The 18,052-nt window shown below is 45.4% G+C and overlaps 1 protein-coding gene across 1 annotated transcript in view; it reads right to left on the minus strand.

Moving 5' to 3' along the window:
- The window catches only part of ABL1 (ABL proto-oncogene 1, non-receptor tyrosine kinase), a 156,928-nt gene that overhangs the window by 24,026 nt on the left and 114,850 nt on the right, over positions 1-18,052 (minus strand). The window contains exons 2-3 of the mRNA XM_008056642.2: positions 9,025-9,198; positions 7,870-8,165 (exon numbers count right to left, since the gene is read on the minus strand). Of these exons, the coding sequence (XP_008054833.1) occupies positions 7,870-8,165; positions 9,025-9,198 (470 nt within the window). The remainder of the gene's footprint in view (positions 1-7,869; positions 8,166-9,024; positions 9,199-18,052) is intronic.

Below are 18,052 nucleotides of genomic sequence, written 5' to 3' on the forward strand. Positions count from 1 at the left end.
TAAAATCATGAGCAGGCATCCAGAAGCCCTGCCCGAACTGCAAAGGTGTGGGAAGGAGGAACACAGACCAGGGACTGTGGTAACACTTGGGGTGAGAGTTAAAAAAAGGAATAGGAGAAGACTTCAGCTCTAACTGTGCTATCTCATCACTTAAAAAAAGAAAAGCGAAGAAAAAGCCTGGAACACACATGGCAGGGCCAAGACTTTGTCTGCAGGTATGTCAGGCACCAATACTTTCTGTATGCTTCTAATATTAGATCAGAAAAATCTTTTTAAAAGAAGGAAATAACAAAATAAACAAGTTGATCCCATCTGTAACTCTCAAGAGGGTAAAAAAAGATTCAACAGGGAGATGGGGGTCGGTTGGTCAGTCTGTCTCTCTCTCCCCCGCCTCACCTTTGTTTTGCTTGGGAAGATGACACAAATGAATTCTTAGAACTCAGGCAAGCAAGGGCAAACTTTGGGTTTGCAATCAATTGGTAACAATCCCACCAAAATAAAATTCTGAGAGATCCCAAGACTTGTCCAGAAAGACTCCTCATGTGACGACTGTGGCCCAGGGACACTGGCTTGTCGCTCTGCAAGATGGTGCCTCTGAATGGCATGACTTTCCAGGAGGAGGTGCCCTCCTTGTGTACATCAGAGCACTGAAGAGAAACCTCTGAGTGGGCTGCTCTGGGGACTCGCAGTGAGTCACACTGAGACTCATGAACGTGCATGCAAGAGTGCGGGGGAACGGAAGTCGGCAGGCCTCATGCTTCAGACTTCAAGCTCACACACTCATGTCCACACGCTCTCCTCGGCGGCAGTCCCAGACACAAGTGCTGTTCGCAAAGAAACCGAGACGGACAGGACAGCTCCTAATCCCCGTCCTCTCTGGAAACACCTGTCAGCTGAACAGCTACTTCACAGTGGGCACAAGTGCTCTAGCCCCTTTTCCCTCAGGTTAGCTCAGCAGAGGGAGCTTTCCCTGCCAAGGGCTGTCGAAGCAAGAAAAGTCGCTCCGAGAAGACATCTTGGAATCAGAGTCCCGCCCCCACCTTGGAAATCATGACACAGTGCGGGCCACAGAGCCCATGTGGCCTGTGGGGCCCTGGGGCAGAGTCCCTGGGAGCAACACTCATCACCCGCTTCTCCCGTCGGGGTGAGCAGCACAGAGGCCCGGCAGGCACGCTCACCACCGCGGACCACGTTCTCTCGCTCCAACGCAGAATGAGAATGGCTCCCCCAAGCCCCAGTTGATACAGAGCTGGTTCTTGGGCTCATCTGATTCCCTCACAGGCTACAGTGATAAGAGTTCAGAGCTCCAAGAGGCTTCACTGGATGGGCAGACTCCATCCTTTTCAGCAACTAACTTTACAGACCCTATGACTCAGCACATCTTTCAACATAAAGCTTGCACACCAACACTGGCTCACTGCTACAACTCCTCTCCCTCCAGTGCCCTCACGGCCACTTTCCCCGCATCCCACGAACAGTCAAGCCTGGTGGCTTCCTTCCGATGAGCTCCAGTGCTTGCGCAGCATTTTGCTAGTGGAGTGGGTAATCATCAGGAATTCACGGCATGTTCATGAAAGAAAGTCAAGTAAGTGTCACGACTGACATGTCATTATGCCCTGCAGCCGGCTCCATAAACACTCAGGGTGCTCAGCCAGGGCTGCCGCCTCTTCCTAATCAAGCATGAAGCTGAAAGATGGGGCTTGTCAAAGAAGCTCCTGGAAGTGGCTTCCTCCTGGCAGCCATACTCACAGGCTTAGCAGAGCCCAGGTCTGTGGAGCCTCTGGGCACCGTGGGCCCTGGAGTCCCACCTCAGACACACCGTTTACTGGCTGCTCAGCCAGGAGGTGAGTTCCCCGAGAGAGAGCTGCTCACAGACCAGCAGGAAGGCAAGCCCCACGGACACAGAGCATTCCATGGCTCCTCTGTCAGGCAGCGAAGCTGAGTGTTTGTGGGCTGATCAACCTGGGGCCGCAGGCTGCCGAGCTGCTGTCAGAGGGTAAACCTGAAAAACCCAAGTGATGAGATGGTCCCTTCCTGCCACTGTGCTAACGCGTAAGCCCAAATTCTACTTCTGTTACCCTGAACCTGTCGCTTCAGGAGACCATGAAAATAAATATCAACTGGGCCTGTCTTTCAAGAAGAGGAAAAACTCTATTGAGAGCTAGAAGGAACTGAGGCAGCTGACAGTGGCATCTTACAGGAGTCAATGAGGCACAGACACGGATATTCAGAACCATTTAGGGAGAGGGTGGTGCAGAAAAATCTGGCTTTAATTCTGGTATGTCAACAGAGGATTGCAAACTTGGGGAAAGCATCGTAAGAACAACGATCAAATCCTAAGCTATCTGAAGACTTGAGATTGTCAAGACTCCTAGGAAGCAGCAGTGGCCCAGTCTGGTACCAGCCCTTTCAAGAGTCTAGCCTCAAACTCCAAGACCACAGCTCTGGGCCCTGAGCCAGTGGCCCTGGAGGGACAGAGATGAGCCACACGTTGCTGAGAAGCTCAGGACATGAGGAGAGAAGTACTAAAAGCCAAGAGGGTGGAGGCAGAGAGAAATTCTTTGGGGCCTTACAGAAGAATCTACTAAATGCAGTTGTTTTTCTAAAGATTAAGTAATTTAAAATAATAATTAAACCCACCCAACCCCAGCCTGTCCCTCCTACCAATCTTTCACTGTCCTCTTAGAAGTCCAAAAGGACCGCATCAGAAAAAAGATGCAGATGACTTTGACTTTGCGGGTTCATTTCAAGGACTGAGAAAAAAAAAAGAAACTTTCATGACTCCAGCCTATTTGTATCTGCTGAAGAGTTTGGCCACCTACTGGATGAAAATATGGAGTCCAAGTTTGATGACACTGGCATGAATGCTGTGGCTGACAAAGATAATGGAAGTCTCAGACAGCTGAGATGGGAGGCTAAACGTGATGACCGGCTATACAACAGAGGTGTGAAAAGTAGCGCCGAGGCAAAGAAGAGGAGAAAACAACTCAAAAAACGACAAAGCCAGGAAACAAGACCTCCTGATGTAAACTACAAGTTAAAACTTAGCCTCTGGCCGGCTCAGTGGCTCAGCCTGTCATCCCAGCACTTTGGGAGGGCGAGATGAGTGGATTGCCTGAGCCTGCGGGTTCGAGACCTGCCCGGGCAACCTGGTGAGACCTTGTCTCTATAATAAATCAAAAATTAGCCGGGTGTGATAGCACGCGCCTGTAGTTCCTGCTACTTGGAAGGCTGAGGTGGAAGGATCGCCAGAGTTCAGCAGGTCGAGGCTGCGGTGGCCAGGAGCATGCCACTGCACTCCAGCCTGGGTGACAGAGTGAGACTCCAACACACACACACACACACACACACACACACACACACATTTTAGCTTCTAAAAAAAAGAAAGAAAGAAGTGCATCAGATTCTGCTGTGTGAGACCATTTGCCAACACCGAGCCACACTGGTTACCACACCGCTGCGGTAGCTCCCTCTTCTAACGCTGCTAGAGGGACCCAATCCCACCTGACACATCTCTTCAAGTGTGGCCCTCGTGAAAAGGTGCCTCCATAAGTGGACTGCTAGATGGCCCTGTGGGCCAAGAAGCCCCCGGGTGTGCAGACAACAAATGGGAGTGTCTTTGCCAGGAGGGAGGAAGGCAAGATGCCCAGAAGAGTCTGATGAGTGCCCAACAGTGGGCACTGCCTGATGAAATTAGCTCCCTGTGCTCTCCCTGGAATGAAAGGAACCCACCTGGCACCTGCCGGCTTTCAGACAGAGGGGCTGGCATCCTCTCTGGATGAATCTTGTGAATCACGTATCCCATATGCAGGCCTTCCCTTGGCCCTTTGGACAGCACTTTAGACCAGCCCCTCGCAAATGAGTTGTCAAACTAGATCATGCCTGCCTGCATCTGTTCCAAGGCTGCTGATTAAACAACTCTAGGGAAAAGAAACCATTATCCTGTTCAGTACAAGTCTCAAGTGATTATCTCAGTGTGGCATGGCTTGCCTTGGATAGACAGCACAGATGGGAAGCAAGCTGTCTGTTCCAGAGAATCTGCCCCACGGGCAGTGCACTGGCGTTCTAACTCACTAGGAAGGTACCCTTGTGATCTGAAGACTCTTTAAAGGGCCCACCACCCTAGAGTATATCTTGCAGAATGGAAGAAGCTGGCTCCACATCTGGGATCAGGAAAACAACCTAAACGCTAACCCCTCTCTAGGCACAATCCACAACAGGCTCTGCTGTCTGGCATACAAACCACAGTGCTGGTGCTAAAGACATCTGCAGTGATGGAAAACATCAGGTACGGGCAGTGAGGCTTAGCTAGAAGGCTCTGAGACATTCGAAGAAAACCAACGAGAGCACTTAAAACACAGGTATATATACATGTCTGTTCAATGTGCTAGGACAGCCAGGAAATGTTAAAAATACATTAAGAGAGTCGAGCTCGGTGGCTCAGCCTGCAATCCCGTGCTTTGGGAGGCTGAGGTGAGTGGAGTGCCTGAGCCCACAGGTTCAAGACCCGCCTGGACAACTTGGCGAGACCTCATCTCTACAATAAATCAAAAAATCAGCTGGGTGTGGTAGTGTATGCCTGTAATTCCAGCTACTTGGAAGGATGAGGCGGAAGGATCGCCGGAGCCCAGCAGGTCGAGGCTGCAGTGGCCGGGAGTGACAGAGTGAGACTCCAACTCAAAAAAAAAAAAAAAAAAAAATTAAGAGGAGGCTAGACCTACCACATATTCAAACACAGTATAAAGCTACAGAAAGAAATAGTTTAGTACTGGCAGAGGGATCAACAGACCAATGGAAGAGAGGTTTATAGGCCTAAATCCATATGTATCTTTAGTATAGATTTCTAATACAATATTGGAGGATAAAGCTAAACTTAATAAATGGCATGAAGATGACTCCAAATATGACACATGCAAATTAAACACAATGAGATGCCACTCTACCACTAAGCACAACAAAGATGGTCTACAAGTTTAACAATAAACTTGGTGAGGGTGAGAGGAAACAGGCACTTTCACATGTTGTTTGTGAGAGAAAAGACTTGTGCAACTTCTAGAGAGGGTGATTTGGCAATAGCTATATAAACTTTCTTTTTTTTTTTTGAGATGGAGACTCAATCCATTGCCCAGGCTGGAGTGCAGTGGCACACTCGCGGCCACCCCAGCATTGCCCTGCTGGGCTCCGGCGATCCTTCCGCCTCAGCCTTCCATGTAGCCAGAACTATAGGCGTGCGCTACTATGCACAGTTAATTTTTTATTTATTGTAGAGATGAGGTCTCACCAAGTTGCCTGGGCTGGTCTCGAACCCACAGGCTCAGGCAATCCACTCGCCTCGGCCTCACAAAGTGCTGGGATTATAGGCTGAGCCACCAAGCCTGGCCTATACAAACTTTCAATGTACATGACCTTCAATCACCTCTAGTAACTAATTTGCATATATTTACACTGTAGACAGAGAAATGTACAGTATATTTTCAAATGGTAGGTCTATGAAAAACTCTAAAGTAAAAGAGGCTTTAAGGGATCAGTGTCTTGCCCGAGAGCACTAAGAGCCACTAGCAGGTCTATGACAAAATTTAGTGAATTGCGGTATCTGTCGTCTCTATTTTATCTAGAGATAGGGTCTCCCTAGGATCTTGCTAGGTTGCCTAGGCTGGAGTGCAGTGCCAGTCACAGCTTACTGCAGTCCTGAACTTCTGAGTTCAAGGGATCCTCCCACCTCAGCCTCCCAAGTAGTTATAACTACAAGTGCATAAGGTATTTGACTAGGCTGGTCTCAAACTTCTGACCTCAAGCAATCCTCCTGCCTAAATCTCCTAAAATGCTCGGATTACAGAAGTGAGCCACCACGCCTGCCTTGATCATAATTAAAAAAAAAAAAATGAAATGGAACAAAATGGAATACAAAATATCAGAGTGCATTATAAACAGCAAGGGTAATGTTTCACAAAACTTTTGTTACTAGTATGAATACTGAGCATTGATGAAAAACATGTTTTTCTTAGAGTGGGCTCAGATTTTTAAAAAGGTCTGAAAGCTGCCTATTCATAACAGCATTATTTACAAAAGAGGACCCCCCCCAACCAGAAGTTATTTATAAAAAATTGTTTATTTATTCTTACATGTTTAAACTTCAGTCACCTTCAAAGTACTCGTCGTTTGATGCACTGCACCTATTGTGACATTTTTTCCCACTGTTCAAAACAGTTTTTGGACTCATCAATTTGGATGCCTTTTAGTGCTTCTACTATTTTTTGTTTCAGCTCTTCCATATTTGCAAAACATTTCCCTTTGAGGACATTTTTCATCCCAGGAAAAAAAAGTCACTTGGGGTAAGATCAGGTGAACAGGGAGGGTAGGACACAGGGGGCCATGCCGTTTTTGGATGCTCAAGGATTGCTTGAGCCAGGAGTTTGAGACCAACCTGGGCAACATAGCAAGACCTTGTCTCTACAAAAACTCAAAAAGTTCCAGCTACTCAGGAGGCTGAGGCAGAAGGATCACCTGAGCCCAGGCAGGCTATGATGAGCCACGATCGTGCCATTGCACTCCAGCTTGGGTCACACGGTGAGACTCCAACTCAAAATAAAATAAAATAAAATAAAATAAAACAATACATTTTGGGATTGTAACAGAGCTGCCCTGTTCTTATTAACGGTTATATAGCATGGATGAACCATCATTTATTTAAGCAGTTCCCTCCCTACTTGCCAACTTTCAGGTTGTTTCCAATCTGTTATTGTCACATGAGAGAGGACCCCCAAAAAACAAAAAACCCCAAAAACCAGGGGATTATCTTTTGGAGGGTGCGCCCCTTGTAGTAAAGGCTTTCCCCACTAGGTAAGAGTTCTAGGAACCCGTAAGTATCAGTGTACCAGTTTATATTGTTGTGGGAGACTGTGTTCAGCTTCAGTGAGGTTTTTTTGGTGATTCTTTCAGCATGTTTTCATTTCACCCAACATTTCATGATGGGTGATTAGCAAGTACACCTGCCCACACCACGCTGAGTATTCAGCAGTTTTTAAAACTGGGATTACAAGTATGAACCACTGCACCTGGCCCAATATGTATTATCAAGTGGGAAAAAAGCAAGATGCAGAACAATGTGGGATACGCATCATCTGTGTGTCTTTTTAAGTATAAGCATATATATGCCAGGTAACTCTGGAATAAACTGGTAGCACTGTATCATCTGGGTGCCACCTATAAGAAATTTTTTTTTTTTTGGGTAAAAGAATCTTACTGTAAGAAGTATGTGCAAAATCCAACAGGTATTCCTCCTATTTTAAAAAACTGCTGGCTGGGTTGAGTGGTTCATGCCTGCAATCCCAGCACTCTGTGAGGCAGAGGCAAGAGGACTGCCTGAGTCCAGTGGTTCAAGACCAGCCTGGGCAACTTGGCGAGACCTTGTCTCTACGGTAAATAAAAAAATTAGTTGGGTGTAGTGGTGTGTGCCTGTAGTTCCAGCTACTTGGAAGGCTGAGGCAGAAGGATCTCCTGAGACCTGAAGGTCGAGGCTGTGTTAGCACGTGATCATGCGACTGCACTACAGCCTGGGAGACAAAGTGAGACCCCGACTCAAAAAGAAACAACAAAACGTCAGCAGGACAATAAGAATCACATCAGGCCTGAAACTTGTACTATCACGTAACCAATGCTCAAAAGAGGGTCTTCATAAAGCTAACAGAAAGATTCCTGCTGTTTACATGAAGACAGTTTAAATACTTCCTTGGCTGACTTCTGTTACAATAACTTATCAGTCAGACAGCAGGCTCTCTGTGTTCTCCTGGCCAAGGACTACCTACTGCCACCCCCACCCTGGACCCACCAGCTTCCTTGCCAAGCAAGGGTTCCCTGTCTGGCCCCTACCTTGCCATCAGAAGCAGTGTTGATCCGGTAGTGGTACACCCTCCCTTCATATCTCAGTGAGATGGACCTCTGGCCAGGGCTGCTCTCACTCTCCCGCACCAAGAAGCTGCCATTGATTCCACTGCTCAGCAGATACTCAGCGGCGTTGCGGGACACAGGCCCATGGTACCAGGAGTGTTTCTCCAGACTGTTGACTGGCGTGATGTAGTTGCTCGGGACCCAGCCTTGGCCATTTTTGGTTTGGGCTTCACACCATTCCCCATTGTGATTGTAGCCTAAGACCCGGAGCTTTTCACCTTAGAAGAAAAGAACCAAATCAGACACACCAGCTCTAAAAAACAGTTTTTTTCTTTTTCGTTTATTCTTGTAAGATTACTAAAAATCTCCAAATTCCTAAATACTGATTTCATTTGAACAAGTCCACATAAATACATGTACTCATAAGAGTGCAAGAATGCATGTTTACATATGAAGTTTCCTGTGTGTACTGAACCTACAGGTAAGCATACAGCCTCAGTTTTTAAAAACCAATTGTATTTACTCAAGTGCTCTCTTCCTTTTTGCTGAGCGCGGTGGCTCACAGCTGTAATCCCAGCACTTCAGGAGGTAGAGGTGAGAGGATTGCCTGAGTCCAGGGGTTCAAGACCAGCCTGAGCAATTTAGCGAGACCTTGTCTCTATAATAAATAAGAAAAAAAAAATTAGCCGGGCACGGTGGCACACAATTGTGGTTCCAGCTACTTGGAAGGCTAAGGTGGGAGGATTGCCTGAGCCCAGCAGGCCAAGGCTGCAGTGGCCATGAGTGTGCCACCGCATTCCACCCTGAGCGAGTGAAACTCAGACTCCAAAAAAAACCACAACTTTTTGGGGAAATAATGCTTTTTACTTGAAAAAGTGCTTTCAGTAATTGTTCCTGCTGTCCTTTCAGTATGAAAAATAGGGAAAGTTCTGTTTTTGCTTAGGACAAAACAGGACAGTTCTGGACAAGAGCTCTTTAAAGAGGCGACTCCCTCAGCAAGACGCTGTTGCTGCTGTGGATGTCTCTGCATTCTCCACTTCACAGCTGTGCTGTCACTGAGCAAAGAGTAGCAGGTCAAGCTGTAATTACTGGATTTCTGCTTCCCACAATCACCACCAGTTGCCCACAGTCCTGTACCTTTAGTGATGCTTAGAGTGTTGTCCCCACTGGCCACGAAATCATATAGTGCGACGAAGAGGTTGGGGTCATTTTCACTGGGTCCCGCGAGAAGGTTTTCCTTGGAGTTCCAACGGGCAGCCTCGCTCAGGCCTTGAGGCTCAAAGTCAGACGCTACTGGCCTCTGAAGGGCTTCTAGAAGAGAAAGAGGAACAGAAGAAGAAACAGGAAGAGAAGGAATTGGAACAAAAAATTACTCTTATTCTCAGGAGCAAAAGTCTTTGCTTCCAACATTAAACGTTCCTAATTTATTTCATTTTTAACATCTGAACACACCATTATCAATCTAAAAAAAGTGGTTTTAAAAAAACTCTCTCTTTACTAAATCTTGTGAAAAACACTAAGTATTTTCATTCTAGGGTGGTAATTGCTGTTCCCAAATAGTTTAAGCTTTTAAAATTCATTAATTCAGCATGACTGTTGTCAGAAATGGAAAGGATATCCTCATATGTATTTGCCCTTGCTTAAAATATGAAGGAAAAGTTTCTTGCTTTAAAACATATTAAAGTGTTTCCAAGTTAATATATGTACATACGTTAAAAAATCAAACCATACGGAAGGGCCTAAAAGGAAGGACAAACGCTTGCTATCCCTGTTCCCTTCGCCCCTAGAAACAACAGTTGTTTGGTGACCATCCCTACCTCTCTAAGATCAGCTGGCTCACCAGGGCCCTGTACCCAGCCACACATTTATCCCTTCACTGACTGCTCTCCCAGCTCAGACAGCATAGCTCTGGGACGTACTTCCCAAGAGAAGGGTATTAACATCCCACCCTCCCTTCTCCCTACGCCCACTCTCAAGCATGGTCTTATACTTTTTTACCTTGTGGAAATTAGCAAGTTTTTCCTATTCTGTAGTAATGAAATCTTCCATGTTTTGTCTATAACAGATTCTGCAAGTTGGAAATCAACCAACAGCTCTTATATTAGAAAATGTGTAAATATTGTTTATTATAGGGTCAAACAGCTCATTATTTTTGCCTGAAGTTTCTTCTTGCCTGTTTTTTCTTGAATAGTGTTCAAACTCTCTAGAACGTCCTTGTGATAATGACAATATGCAGAAGGGTTCTTCCAAACCAGCAAATCTACTCGGGTGGAACTTACAGTGGAAGAACATTATGAAGTGAAATCCAAAATATTCATCCAAGGAACTACAATAAAAAAATCAAACTTCAAGAAAAAGGAGGAAAAACTTCAAATCTGAAAAGAATGGAAACATCTACCATATGCTGAGGCAAACACAAATGGTAACCAAACAAAATATTTCCGTTTACCTTCTCTATGGATTTAGAGGATCCCTGTACAACTTTTCTTGGGCAATAACACCCATCTCAAGGATGGGCCTGATTCTGCCTTCACTTCAAAAAAACACAGGAGACACCTAAGACACCTGAGAAACTAGACTAAACTTCCAGAAACAAGACCAGAAAACTTTAAGAAATAAGTCTTTTCTAATACCTCTTTGGAATAAATCAATAGAGCAGAAATAATGAAGGTCTTTCAATTCCGGCTTTTTTACTACTAACTGAAGTAAACCTTCAGGAATTGTTTTTCTGAAAGAGGAAATCCCAAATTACGTTATTATGACAATTGGTAATTTCACTTTATGAATCTTGTTGGCAGAGATAATTTCAAGGAAGAAGGTCTTGTAACACTGCCACCTCTGAGAAGGCAAAAACAGCTTAGTGATGTGTTAGGCTCCCTTTCTCCAAGTATCTACTCTGACTCCAAAAGTACCCTAGTGCCATGAAGATCAGGATTATTAGTTAACCAAAAAAGCTGGTAGAGCAAGGAATCATATCTTATTAAAGTATGTTATCCCCACCCCCACCCAGTACACTGGTTTGCTAGTCTTAACTGCAGAGCCAAGGACTGTCCTTTGGAATGTGGGTATGTGATTAGTGCTTGATGTGGTATTCGTTTGTGAGTCCTACCTAAAACGCATCATCTCACTTCCAGTTTCAACTTCCTGCAGGTGGAAGGAAAACTTGGAGTGATTCACCATGCATTCCCACTGCAGAATCCTTCAAGATTTCTACACTCCATTCCAATTATTACAGCTGTCTTACACTTAATTCTGTCAATGGTTTAAAAGTTATGCTCCTTCACTGAGTCTTTCTAAAGCATTCATCTTATTTTTCATAGAAATAATTCTCCTTTCACACTTATTTCATTGGTTTCACACTAATCAAGTAATTCCAACAACATGTATCTGAAATAAGCAGGCTTAGAAACAAACACAATTGACTGCTAGTGGACGGGAACGTGTGCAGGAGCAGGAAGAATACAGTGGTTGCCCCATCGTGGGGACCAGGGAGGCCAGTCTCAGGAGGAGGTGGGGAGTGGCCCTATTGTGTGCCATGGGAACCAGGAAGGCCTGTCTCAGAAAGAGGTGGGGAGTGCTGGTCAATTTAGCAAGTCAGTTAAATGGATCCAGTCAAGAGCTTCTGTTGTTGTTATATTAGGTAAAACTGTCAGGCAAAGAAGCTTTAACATAAGAGAACTCATGTACCAACAAGAAAAGATAAATCCAACCCCTATGGAAAAAAATGGACAAAAACCATGAATAGGTAATTCACAGAAAATTAAAATTACTGTTAAATTTGTAAAATGTGTGAACCCTCACTAGTAATCAAAGAAATGCAAATTCTTCATCAAATCTGCAGATACATTTTCTTGACACCCACAGCGACAATGAAATGGGCACGCTTCATACAGTCCTAGTAGTGGTTGTATGAACTGCTGTAACATTTCAGGAGGGCAACTAGAATATGAACCAAGAATTTAATAGTCTTTGATTTACCTCTGGGAACTTATCCTAAGAGAGCCACACCATGATTTATACATACTGATTTCAAATAACAGCACACAAAAAGGAAAAGCACAAAATATCTATCAACACAAGTAAGTTTATGCTCCATTCATAAAGTAGAATATATTTTAAAAGTTACTCAAAATATTTTTGAGTAAATATATTTTTGGAAAAAATATTTAATGGCTTGGGAATATATGCATAATAATATACTCAGTATCACCCAGTATATACAGCATGATCCCGATTTTGCAAAAACCGGCAAAGACCAGAAGGAACTTCACCAAAATGTGAACAGTAAGCTCAGGGTGGTAGGATTACAAGCACTTCAAGTTTTCTTTATTCTTTCCTATATTATGTCATATTATATCTATATTATATTTCTTGCAATGAATGTGGATTGTTCATTATCAGACTACAATTACAAAAGTAGAAGAATACCATGACTAGAAGCCACTGAAACTCACTAAGTGATAATTTAACGTGGAAAAGTACACTGGGGAAGGGGGCCCGCCCTCCAGCTGTCCTGAAAAAGCATTTGTGCATTTCCTTTCCACCTCGTGGCCGTGAGCTTCTGACTCTAAAGGCCAGGCCCACACAGGAAATTAAACCAAAGTCATGAATACAGAAATGCTTTTCTTCTCAAATGCCATTTGACCTCTTGTATCAAACATTCTGCAGCATCTGGATTTGATCAAAGTTACATAATCGGGGAAGTGGCCTGGAAAACACCTGGAATAAGCAGAATACAGACACCCGCCCAAAGGTGACCATCAACTGGAGGGATGGGCGAGAGTGGGCCTGTCTCTGACATGCAGACAGATGCTGGGAATTTCATGCAAGAGGATGAGGCTTTTGTTAGGAAGGAAAGGGCCTCCCACTGCTTTTTGATTCAACAGGACGTCAGGCAATCCAAGGCAGTCTCTAGATTTTCCTTTCCAGTTCTTGCTCTATTCCACAAATGAATGGCCGGAGTCCAAAGGGAAGCATTGCTCATGCATGCCTCTGGATGGAGATGCTGCAGTGTAGCCACAGGCCAACACCAAAACCTTCCAGTCAATTCCCAGTCCAGGCTGATGTCAAAACTGACTCACAGTGCAGAAATGCCAAATGACTTGCTTCATTTCATAGTGAACTATGCTCGTCAACCTTAAAAATGATTACGGTTTACAAGGCTGGAGTTGCAGAATGTACTTCAATCTTTCTTGCTTAAGACGCGAACTTTCCACCAGTCCCAATGTCAGGAATTAGACTCCTAAAGAAGTCCAAAGGCTTTATTCAAAAAGTTGCCCCCAGTAGTTCCCTTCCTCTGTTCTTCCAACAGAACTGTTGGCCATTGTTAAGTCATGGAGAATAAATGTTAGCATCTGCAATCATTCTCAAGTTTGTTTAGTGAACATTTTCTTTTTTTTTTTTTTGAGTTGGAGTCTCACTCTGTCACTCAGACTTAGCCACTGCAGCCTCAACCTGCTGGGTTCCGGCGATCCTTCCTCCTCAGCCTTCCAAGGAGCCAGAACTACAGGCGCGCACTACCACGCCCGGCTAATTTTTGATTTATTGTGGAGATAAGGTCTCGCCAAGTTGCCCAGGTAGGTCTCAAAACCTCGGGCTCAGGCAATTCACTCACCTCAGCCTCACAAAGCGCGGGATTACAGGCTGAGCCACCGAGCCCGGCTTGTTTAGTGAACATTTTCTGCAGCGTCATTTTTGAGTCAGATTTGAAATACATTTAAGATCAGGAGTTTCAAAAGTGCCTCTCACCCCATATAAAACCATTTTGTTATTTCACAATAATGTTAACAAAAAGGTTCCACCCACCACACTCAGAAGTCATTAATTAGCCAGCAAAGTACCAGGAATGGTTGTATCTATAAAATCCCTCCAAACCTCTGGCTATGAGTATCAAATTGTTTCAAAATTTGATAAGAACCAGACCACAAAACTTACTGGGTCTGTGCATGATTAACTTGTTTGGACAGTATTCTAAAAAAATGGTTTGGGCCTTTAAAGTATAATTTAAGGATCGTCTTATATAAAAATAATCCTTTTTCAAAGTTGTGAGTCACTGATCAAAAATGTTTACAAAAGATTCTCCGATATGGCATATCTAGTCTAGACTCCATGGGACACTGACAGACAGTGAGGGGAGTGACATGCCCATGAACCCCAGGGGCCGGCCACCTCACAGTCCCCAGGCGAGGAGGTTGCATCTCCAGGAAAAACATCCCCAGGAAGCTTCCTTCCTACCTTCCTGTTGGCTCCTATGCCCAGTGTCACAGTTCCCTCTAGAGCGCAGAGCGGCCAGTTACACAGCATTCATGACCGTCCACACTGTGGGCTCTCCGGAAGGAATCTGGAGACATTTCAGTGTGGGGGAGGGATGAGAGAGCAGGGATGTGTCAGATGGGACACACATTCCCTTTACTTTTGCTCACATTTGATTATTTAAATTCTCATTGCTTTATTCGTATTTCCTGTGTGGGTCCTTCACTGTTCTCCAGTTCAAGGAATCTCTGTAATTTAAAAATCCATAAAACAGATCCTTCTAAAAAAAGGGAAGTCTTCGTGTTTTATTTCATACTCTGTTCCAACTGATGAGATCATGCTCAGATTATTCACAAGTCCGTTTATAACAGCCTCATACAACTTTTCATAATATGAGCTTAAAGGAAAAGGATTATTTCCCACGATTTGAGTTTGGTGGAAGTCATTTTATCTACTTCTACATGGTCCTTTATTTTGCAGTTTACACCTTTACCCAGTCCAGTTAAAATTATTTTTAAGAAAACACAAGTTAATTAAATACAGCCTTTGCATTATCTTTATACACTGAACAAAATTTCCCCAGCACCCCAAAACACTGCCAGCTGCTGGGCAAGGTGGGAACAGCACAAAGAATTCTCAGTCTCTGCTCTTCATGGGAGAAACCCCACTAATGAAAATTTACATGGACCCAACAGTAGAAATCTAACAACATAAGCACTGTCCTGGAGATACATCTGTAAGTTAAAGAACAGACATCGAGGGCTAGGAGTTCTGCTAGCGCACTGGGGTGAGGGAGAGAATGGACCTGACAAGACAGTGCCTGCAAGGGAAGAAGGACTCACCAGGCTCCAAGGCCCACCTGCCACACCAAGGCCCCCAAGGCAGGGCTCTTTACTGGGTAATGCTGTGGACCTCTCTGGCAGCAGGGAATGCCTAAGGGCTCCTACTCAGAAAAACCTCAAAAATGTATAAAATAAAATACAGAAGACTGCAAAGGAACGCCACTGTATTGGAACAGTTCTCAAAATATTTTTAAAAATTAATTTGTGGGCCAGGTGTGGTGGCTTACACCTGTAATTCCAGCACTTTGGGAGGCCAAGGATTGCTTGAGCCCAGGAATTTGAAACTAGCCTGGGCAACATAGTGAGACTCATCTCTATAAAAACAATTAAAAAAATTAGCCAGTGGCAACCCCCTGGGGTCCCCTCCCACTCTGGGAGCTTTTCTGTCCCCACAATAAATCCTACTTTCTCACAAAAAAAAAAAAAAAAAAAAAATTAGCCAGGTGTGGTGGTACATGCATGCAGTCCCAACTACTTAGGAGGCTGAAGTGGAGGGATTGCTTGAGCCCAAGGGGTAAAGGCGTGTGGCGAGCCATGATCATGCCACTGCACTAGCCTGGGGGACAGAGTGAGACCCGACTCAAAAAAAAAAAAAAAAAAAGGTAAAAAGTTCAAATTATGCAATTCTCAAATGAGCCGGGCGTGGTGGCACATGCCTATGGTTCCAGCTGCTTGGAAGGCTGAGGTGGAGGGCTCATCTGAGCCTAGGTCAAGGCTGCGGTGGCTGTGAGTGTGTCACTGTACTCTAGCCTGGGTGACAGAATGAGACTCCGACTCATAAAAACGACAACAAACAAATTATACAATTTTCTTTTAAAACAGATGCAGTTTTATTACTTTTCACTTATGGGCATTACAGACAGTACATTAAGTAGGTTTCTAGAGACACCTCCTTTAAAAAATACAGTTATTTAAATCAGCCCAAGGTTGAAATATTTTCCCGGAAATCTTTTTACATTATAATGTTCTTAACTAATTCATTTTTAAAAAATCAGACTTCAAGCTGGGCTGGGTGGCTCAGTCTGTAAACCCACGCTTTGGGAGGCTGAGGTGAGGGGATTGCCTGAGCCTGTGGGTTCGAGACCCACTGGGCAACTTGGCGAGACCTCATCTCTACAATATATCAAAAAATCAGCCAGGCGTGGCAGCGCGTGCCTGTAGTTCCAGCTCCTTGGAAGGTTGAGGCAGAAGGATCGCCGGAGCCCAGTGGGTTGAGGCTGCGGTGGTCGGGAGTGGCCACTGCACTCCAGTCTGGGTAATAGAGTGAGACTCCAACACACACACACACACAAAATCAGACTTCTCCATCCTAATCTCTGTTCCTATCAAGTGTCCAAATATTAACCTTTCTGAAGATACACAGTCTCTGTCTCCCTGCTTCAACCAAAAAGGAAAAAAAAAAGAAATTCAGTATCATCTTCTAAGAATGTACTGTCACAGATGTCTCCAACTAATGATCATGGAGTGTGAAGACCCTGCTAAAGAGAGACACCACCTCTCCAGCCCTCTCTGAACCCCTCACCCCGCCCACGCCAGGACCAGGGTGGGAGCTGTCCTCAGCCGTCTCCCTCTCCGTCTTGGCCCTTTCCTCCCACATCTCTCCTTGCTCCTGTCCCTTCCATGCCCCACCACACCCCTAGCTGCTTCCCTGGCCCTTCCGGGCTCCCTGCTGTCAGAGTCACCTTTCCTTTTTTTTTCCAGGTGGAGCCTCACTTTGTCGCCTAGGCTAGAGTGCAGTGGCACAATGATGGCCACCCCAGTACTGACCTGCTGAGCTCCGGTGATCCTTCTATCTCAGTCTTCCAAGTAGCCAGAACTACAGGCGTGCACTACTATGTCTAGTTAATTTTTTTATTTATTGTTGAGGCGAGGTTTTGCCTAGTTGCCCGGGCTGGTCTCGAACCTGCCAGCTCAGGCAATCTACTCGCTTCAGTCACCCAGAGTGCTGGGATTAAAGGCTGAGCCACCGAGCTTGGCCAGAGTCACCTTTCTAAATGCAGATCTGACCAGGGCATGCTCCTGCTTCAAATCCTCAGAGACAGGTGCTGACCAAGAGGCAGGAGAGAGAACAGGAGCCGCCCCACCCTCCCAGTCAGCCACCACTGACTAGTAGTGTCACCTGGGGCCATATTCAGATCCTGATGTGCCTTGTAGGGCAGTAGGTGGTTTGCGGCTAATATGGGACATGGCTGCGCAGCACACACAAGCCCTAGCCCCTCCAGGAGAAGTCTGAGTCCTAAGCAGGCACACCAGGCCCTCCAGAGTTGAGTCTGGGGCACCTGCCCCCACGACCCTGACTTTCCATTCCAGCTTCTCCATTGCTACCTCACCTGACTGTGTTTGACAAGTGCCATTTACTATTCCTGACGGGCCCTTCCTAGCCTCCTCTGCTCTTCCTGGCCTCCCCACCTCCAGGAAACAGTCTCTAACTGGTCCTTCCTTCTCCCCACTGCCTCACCCCCGCTAAGGTATTTGGCATCAGTCTCTATCACCACCTGCATCCACCACATCCACACGTCCCTTGCAGTATAATAGTACAAGCCAGATTTGTTTCAGACTCCTAACAGGCAGACACCACGGTGAGATCCCAGATGCCACCACGAGAGGTTCCAGGAATCCCTGCACTGGCTGCAGAGCCTACTGTCCACGGTAAGCCTGCTAACCACATAGGCACTGTTACCGTCACAGGCTGCCTGCAACAGATTGAAAATCCCCCGCTTCTGCTGCCAGTCATGGACAGGTATGAAAGCACTTATTTCAAATTTCCTCTTCTTTAATGTGACTTCATGGACTCTTGGGTGCATTCAGACCAGTTATGGGGCTGATGGGGCTGCCCAAGGCAAGCAATGACCCCATAAGGCCTTGTGAGCCATTGGCATTTTTATTGCTAATCTGGGTAACTGAACATAACCTCCACCCCCCAACAAAATAGTATTCTGACTCTAAAAAGCAATGCCTAATTCTACTCATGACCTGCCTTTAAATATAATTTTAAGCCGGGCTCAGTGGCTCAGCCTGTAATCCCGCACCTTGGGAGGCTGAGGTGAGTGGATTGCCTGAGCCTACAGGTT

The sequence above is a fragment of the Carlito syrichta genome, unplaced genomic scaffold (genome assembly GCF_000164805.1).
Source record: "Carlito syrichta isolate Samal-C Ts95f unplaced genomic scaffold, Tarsius_syrichta-2.0.1 Scaffold302427, whole genome shotgun sequence".
NCBI lineage: Eukaryota > Metazoa > Chordata > Mammalia > Primates > Tarsiidae > Carlito > Carlito syrichta.